This window comes from Arachis ipaensis, chromosome B4 (assembly GCF_059453495.1).
Source record: "Arachis ipaensis isolate K30076 ecotype BB chromosome B4, ASM5945349v1, whole genome shotgun sequence".
Taxonomy (NCBI): domain Eukaryota; kingdom Viridiplantae; phylum Streptophyta; class Magnoliopsida; order Fabales; family Fabaceae; genus Arachis; species Arachis ipaensis.
Window position 1 is genome coordinate 23841962 of NC_142439.1, and position 7191 is coordinate 23849152.

Consider the following 7191-nt stretch of genomic DNA (forward strand, 5'->3'; position numbering starts at 1 on the left):
AATTAAATGAGATAAGGTGAAAAGAAAAAAAACAACTAACGGTATATTCTGATTCAGCATAACCTGTTTGCCTACGTTCATTCCTATCATCCTCATACACATGCAACTACATGTGATACTAACATGATGGTTTGTTGGGTTAGTCAGTTCAAGGGCAGTTAAGTCAGGTATAACAGACTTTTTTCTCTCCTATAACTATAAATAACAGACCATGTACCAAGGAAAGACTTAAAGCATTTTACTTTTTAACTTTTCACAACAAAGAAGCTCATTCTTTCTTTCACTCATATGTAATTCCATTATGGTATCAGAGAGCTCCATGCATGTAGGAAACTTTGCTGTAATTCTAATTCAATTCCTTAGTGTCGTTCTTGTTGTTTTTTTATTTCTTCTTCTTGAATTATTTCTTAGAGTTCTTGGTCTTCTTTTTTTCTTCTTTGATTTGCTTTCCTTCAATGACTGAAAATCAAATGTTCCCAAGTACCTGTGATGTTTGCAGCAGTTGTAGTGATGATTGATCTATGATGAATGCGTATTATCTCCATCTTAGCGAGAGTCCAGGATAAATACTAATCTCCTATCTCTCAATGAAAGCAACTACTACTTCTGGTCATAAGCTATGTTGATAGCATTAGAATCCAAGAACAATGTTGGTTTTTTTTTATAAAAGCATCATTGAGTCTCCAACTAGAGTCGAAAATTTTCACTATATACTAAGTTTCAAGAGTTCTTGGTAAATCGCTACAACAATAAATATTTGATTTACACTTTTCAGTAGATTACAACTCTTATACTAAGTCATCTTAAAATTTCTTTTTTTAAGAATTTGAAATACTTTTAACTTTAAGTTTTTACCTTGAATGCTTAATATAACTTTTGAATTCTTATCGATTATAGCTCATCGTATACAGTAAAGAGCAAATATAACTCATCTTAAATAATGGATAAATATATATGTTAGACTTAAGTATAAGCAAACCCAACTTTTATAAAGTGTCTGCTCTGCCTTTGTCTTAACAACAGAATTTTCACAGTTAGCTACCGGTTTCAAAGAGGTCTTGCTACTTCTGATTTTTGTCAGAGATGTTATGTTGCTCTAGAGGATATTAACAATTGCTTTAGGACTTTTCAAAAAGCTTGTCAGATTTGGATTAGCTTAAACTTGGGAATAACCACTGTGGATTCTAGTTTGGATTTTGTGTTTTGGATTCGTTCTAACCTCAACAAAAATGAGTTCCTCTTTGTAGCGGCCTTTTGGTGGATTTGGAGGGATAGGAACAATGACATCTTCCATCAAGATGATCCATGGATTAAGGAGAAAATTGTTCACTTGGCTAAACATGCTGCTCGAGATTTCTCCAATGTCGTTACCACCCAAAAACATATTATTCCTTTCTCTTTGCAATATAACTGGGAACCACCTCCAATGAATGTCTATAAAGTGAAATGCGATGCAAGTGTTTTTGAAAATGAGCAATTAGCTGGCTTTAGGTGTATTATTAGAGACAGTATGGGAATTTGGATAAAAGGTTGTTCTACCAGTATACCTCTTTCTAGTGTTCTCTGCTGTGAGTTTCATGCTATTTGGAGAGGGCTTGTTATGACTTGGGATTGCGAGTACAAAGAGGTCATATGTGAAACTGATAATCTTGATGCGTTTCTTCTTGTTTCGCGAGACACAACCAGCATGATTAGGAATGACTCTGATCTGCTTGACAAAATCAAAGAGATGCTCCAGGCATAGCAAACAGAGCGGCTGATTTAATGGTTAAGACTGCTGCTTTAAACAAGCAGATGTACCTTGAGTGGTTGCTACCCCCTAATAGTTTAGACATTATTATTAGAGAAGAGTGCTACTCTTTTTTTTAGGTCCTTTTTTTTGTGTTATGTTCAGTTACCAAAAAAATAAACCCAACTTTTATTACTTAAAAATTTAAAATGTATATACAAAATTGTAATCATACATTTAATCTGAGAATGAGAAGTGTAAGACACATAATTTTTGAAAATTTTATTATAAATTAATTTTAAATTCAATTATTTATTTATAACTTTAATTTCAGAAACTTTTTTATTAAAGATAATTAAAGTAAGTTTTGATTAATTGAGTTTGAAATAAATTAAGATTTTTATTCAATTTTATAATTATTGAAGTATTTTCTATATTTAAATTATAAAGTTGATAGTTATGAAATAATAAGAATTTTACATGATTTAGGTTAAATAATTAATATTTTATATTTTAGTACTTATGTTTTGGAAAATAAAGAAATTAATTATATTATCTCTAATTCTTGGATTTAAAGATTTTATTGAAAATAATTTGTAAAATTGATGAACAAATAGTATTTTCTATATATAATTAGTGTTGGATTTAATTTGGATTTTAATTACCATATTATTCCTATTTTATTTGAAATTACTAAACTAACCCTAACCCTAATTTTCACACAATCACCTCACCAAACCCTAACCTAACCGCCACTCCAAATCAGTTCACACACACACACAGCTTCAGTGAAAGAAAAAGAAAGAAAGAGGGTATTGGGGAAGGGGAGATCCGAGAGGGAGAGCATCACCGCCAGTGGAAGGAGGAAGCAGAGAGGGGACCGCGCGCTACTGCCGTTGCCCAACCGCGTCGTCGCCGTCCCGTGGAGCTGCCGCCGGACTGCTGTGCATGAGAAACTCGCGCTGTCGCAGCCACTGCCATCGTGGAGGAGGGAGCCTAGAGGAGAGAGACTGCACGACAATGAGGGAGGAGGATGCGGGCCAGTGACGCGAGGAACGCGACCCGCTGCGCGAAGTTGCACCGCCGTGTGCTATCGCCGTCATCGAGCTCCCAGGGCAACCGCCAGCAAGATTCAAAGAGAGAGAAGCTCGAGGAGAGAGAGAGATCGGCGGAGGGAGGGTTTCTGTTCGTGCGGCCGTGCCTCCCCGCCTCAGATCCGTCATTGTCTCCACTGCCTTTCACCGCTGCTGATGTCGTCCGTCACCGTTGCTTGCCATTCGGAGCGGATGCATCGCTGTTTCCGCCATTCTGCTCACTGGGTATGGCGCGGGTGTTGCTGGAACCACCATCGGAGCTGCCGCTACTCGGTGTAGTTGTTCTTCCCTTGTTGCGGTAAGTATTTTCATTTCGGAGAGCCCTTTAGTCAGTATTTTGTTATGCTTGGTTAAAGACTCGGAGGTTTGGTAACATAGGTTTGAGTTCTGATTGCTGAACATCGCTTTTACGTTGCTGTGGTTGCTACGAAAATTGTTAGGGGCTGAGGTTGCAGTTGCCGTTGATTACGGGTTGAGAGAAAAGGTTCTGGTGGCGCATTTGGGTTATGGTTTCGACGAGTCGAAGTAGGGGCCTTTTTTAGAAAACTAAACTTATTCATCAGGAATTATTATATATGGATACTGATGTGAGAAATGTACCTTTGGTGATTGTATAAGTCCTGTGTATTGTTTGATTGTCTTGGATGGATGTGAGTGCTTGTTTGACTGGATTATTGTTGGGTTTTGTGAAATGGACTGTTTTGAAGTGTTTCTTTAAAGTTGTTTCTTTAAAGTTTTGGAATCGAGTTTAATCCATTGGAAATTGATTTGAGTTTAAATTGGTTTTCTAGAAATATGAAAATGGTATGCACTTTTGGATCCAGCTTGATTTTGAACTAATTTTGTGTTTTGAACTGTTGAAAAGGATTCTGGAATGGTTTGGTTGGGACTCGAAAAGGGTGGCAAAGTCCAAGTTTTAGGGGAGGTGCTGCCGAAATTTCTATAAAAATCTTAGAGTTTGTTTGAAAAGTTATTTAGAAAGGCTTGGATTTGAGAAATTATACTATTTGATTTATTAAGAAAATAGTTACGTTTTCGAGTTTAATTTATTTAAGAAAACTATATGTCTTAAGTTCGATTTATTTAGAAAGGAATTACTTTACCATTTTGAATCACTGAAGAAAAGTATTATGTTCTAATGTTGATTTTAAATATAAAAAGGGCTTATGCTTTTAGTTAGACTTAAGAATTTTGTTCAGAGCAGCTTTTAGTAATTTTAAAGAAAATTGGACTTTTGATTGAATAATTGCGTTTGTGACATTTTGGAAGAAGTCAGAGAATTGGTTTTAAGAAGGAACCTAAAAGTGGTTTTGATTTAAATGGATTGGCTCCATTTCAAGTGAATTGGTTTTGGATTGGGTTGGGACTTGTGACTTTATATGATTCGGTTTTATAATAAATTTTGTTTCTATTTACTTAAACCAAGAATCTATGATTTTAAAAGTTTCAATAAATTTTTAAGAAATTGAGATAAGTTGTCCTTCTCTAAAGTCTTGAGACTCTGCTGAGAAATTTCTATTACCAAATTCTGTTTTAGGATGACTAATTTTTGGATCTTTAAAAAAGAGATTTTTAATTTGGCCTAGTTGCTGAATCGTTTGGAAGTTTTAGAAGGATGTTGTGGAAATGAGGCTTGTTTTGAAAGAGAAAATTTCTTTTGAGAAATATGGCTTATAATCTAGAAGTGATTTGAGAAATGTGGATTTTTGAAGTTAAAATTGGGATGAATTGAATTTGATTTCAAAGAAAAGTGATTTGAAAAAAGTGATTTATGGCTTGAATGATGATTTTATGAGCTTTATGATGTTGGATGGTGGAAGTGCTATTATGTTATGAGTCGGAATGGCTGTATATGATAATGAATTATGGCTGATTGTGGAATATGTTATGAGCCGGATGGATGAGTATGAATATGGATGATTATTGAGTTGATAAAGTGATTGTTGCACTTCCAATTATCTGAGATACGAGTTTTCCTGGGTAAAAGTAGTGGCTAGTCACCACGTGCTCCAGGTTGAGACTCGATATTCTGCTGACCCTATGTCGTACGTGTGGCCGAACACTATGAAAGTTCCGGATGAGCTCGCCCCCGTTGATAAATACCAGTGTGGGTGTTGTGTGATTATGATTATGATTGTGAATAACTCGAGTTGGGGATGCACGACAGAGAGACAGTCCAATGGTTAGCTACCATGACTTGTCGGGTTGGCTTTATAACCTACAGATGAGACTCATCAGCCACTAGGATAGGCATTCATCATTTGCATCCATGTGACATTGTTTGGGTGTACATATTGTATTTGGTTTGCTTATGTGATTAATTATGTTTAACTATTAATTGTTCTACTTGATGTAACTGCTTGTTTGTGCTTGAGCTTTCCTACTTGTGTTTGCACCTGAAACTCTGTTGGATTGTGATGGATTGGTTGTGGATTGAATTGTTTGGGCCTAGGGCCGTGACTGATTATGAGATGGGCCGAAGGCCGTGTTTGGTTTGTATTTTTGGCCTAGAAAAGTATGAAAAACTAAACTGGTTCAGTATAGACTTAATGAACCTATGTTTGGAACAGCTTAGTCATTCATACTGTCTAGGAAAGACTTTTAGGAAGGCTTTTGGATCTTTGAAGAATTAACAGTTTTCTCTTCCAGAAAGAATTTCGGAATTTTGATATTAAATCTTTGGTTTTGAAAAGATGCATAAGGCGGTTATTAATCACTGTAACGGTTTTATTTTCACGTATCCTATTATAGTAATTCTGCAACCCTATAGTGAGAACCCTTTCGAGGATGATGTTCTTACTTCCTTACAGGTGTTTCCTTTTCAGGATATGGACGAGGAAGTCACGAAGAGTTTATTCGGTTTTCCGTTTATATGATGTATTGTATTGTTTTAAATATTATGTTTTTCCTCGCCTGTATCTTTATACATTCTGTAAGAGGGATAGGAATTATATTAGATAATGCTTTTAAAATTATTAATATGTATATATATGTATCCTTTGTAAGTATTGATATTTGTATGAATGTATATTATCTATTAAAAAGTCTCTTGAGTGGTAATACGATTTAAATTTTAAACAGGCTCATATTTTAGTATAAAATATTATAAGTCATTGTAATACCCAAATTATCAAAATGATACAACTAGAAATATGGAAGCACAGGCGGCAAGAAACAATGTCAATCCCCTCAGCGATCTGAATGATCCGTATTATTTGCATCCTGGTGAAAGTCCAGGAACACCATTAGTCTCCATCATGCTGGGTTTCAACAACTACCACAGCTGGGAAAGAGCAGTGTTGAGAGCATTGACATCCAAGAATAAAAAAAAATTTGTTGATGGAACAATTGTGAAACCAGCTCCTGATGATCTTCTAAGCAAAGCATGGAATCGTTGCAACAATTATGTAGTTTCTTGGATCAATTTGGCATTGAGTCCAGAAATTACACAAAGTATAATGTGGCACAATGTAGCTTTCGATTTATGGCAAGATCTCAAGCGCCGGTACTGTCAGGGAGATATTTTCAAGATTGCTGAGCTTGATGATGAACTCTCATCAATCAAGCAAGGAGACCTCACAATAACTGCATACTTCACAAGATTAAAGGTGATTTGGGAGGAGCTTGAAAACCTAAGGCCAATTCCTCAATGCGTAGCATGTGACTCAAACAATTGCTTGTGTGGACTGATGAAGATCAGAAAATATCAAGATAATGCATATGTAGTAAGGTTCTTGAAGGGATTAAATGAAGCATACTCAAACGTGCGATCACAAGTCATGATGATGGAACCAGTTTCGAAAATTAATCAAGTCCTTTCAATGATACTCCAACAAAAGAGACAACTGCATACACTTGAACCAATTGACTGTAAAGCACTGATCAGTGCTTCAAACAACTTCAGCTATCCAAATAGAGGAAGGGGAAGAGATAGAGCACCAGGAAAAAGTCATGGAAGGGACAGAAGAGCCACAAAATAGTGTTCATTTTGTGGTAAACTAGATTATTTAGTGAATGTGTGCTACAAAAAGCATGGGATGCCTTTCCATCTTAAGCAAGTTAGCCAGCTAATTGAGCTTTGATCATATGGGTTAAGTCACAGGTGTTACAAAAAACTTGTGAAAATTATAATTGATGAAAAATATATCAAAAGTGTTAGGTAATTGATGGTAAATAAAATGGTAGGATGTAAATTTACGTGTCTGTCATATTCTTTATTAATTAGGATTAAATTAGTTATACTTTTAATTTAACTGTATATGTTGAAGGGTTTTGTTTAATTTAACTAATGAGCTGCTTGGTGGTATTTAAATGAAGAGAGATCTGACACATGTTTCATTCAGGTTCTAGGTTTGTCACTATTTATTA

General features: G+C 35.4%; 1 protein-coding gene across 1 annotated transcript; it reads left to right on the forward strand.

Annotated features, from left to right (window-relative positions):
- Positions 1 to 5975: 5975 nt before the first annotated feature.
- LOC107636343 (uncharacterized) lies at positions 5976 to 6803 on the forward strand. Its single transcript, XM_016339863.1, has one exon. It carries the CDS (start codon positions 5976 to 5978, stop codon positions 6801 to 6803), a length of 828 nt encoding a protein of 275 aa, XP_016195349.1.
- Positions 6804 to 7191: the final 388 nt, after the last annotated feature.

What these genes read in the sequence shown, in the direction of transcription:
- LOC107636343 (XM_016339863.1), top strand. Translation starts at nt 5,976, where the DNA reads ATGGAAGCACAGGCGGCAAGAAACAATGTCAATCCCCTCAGCGATCTG.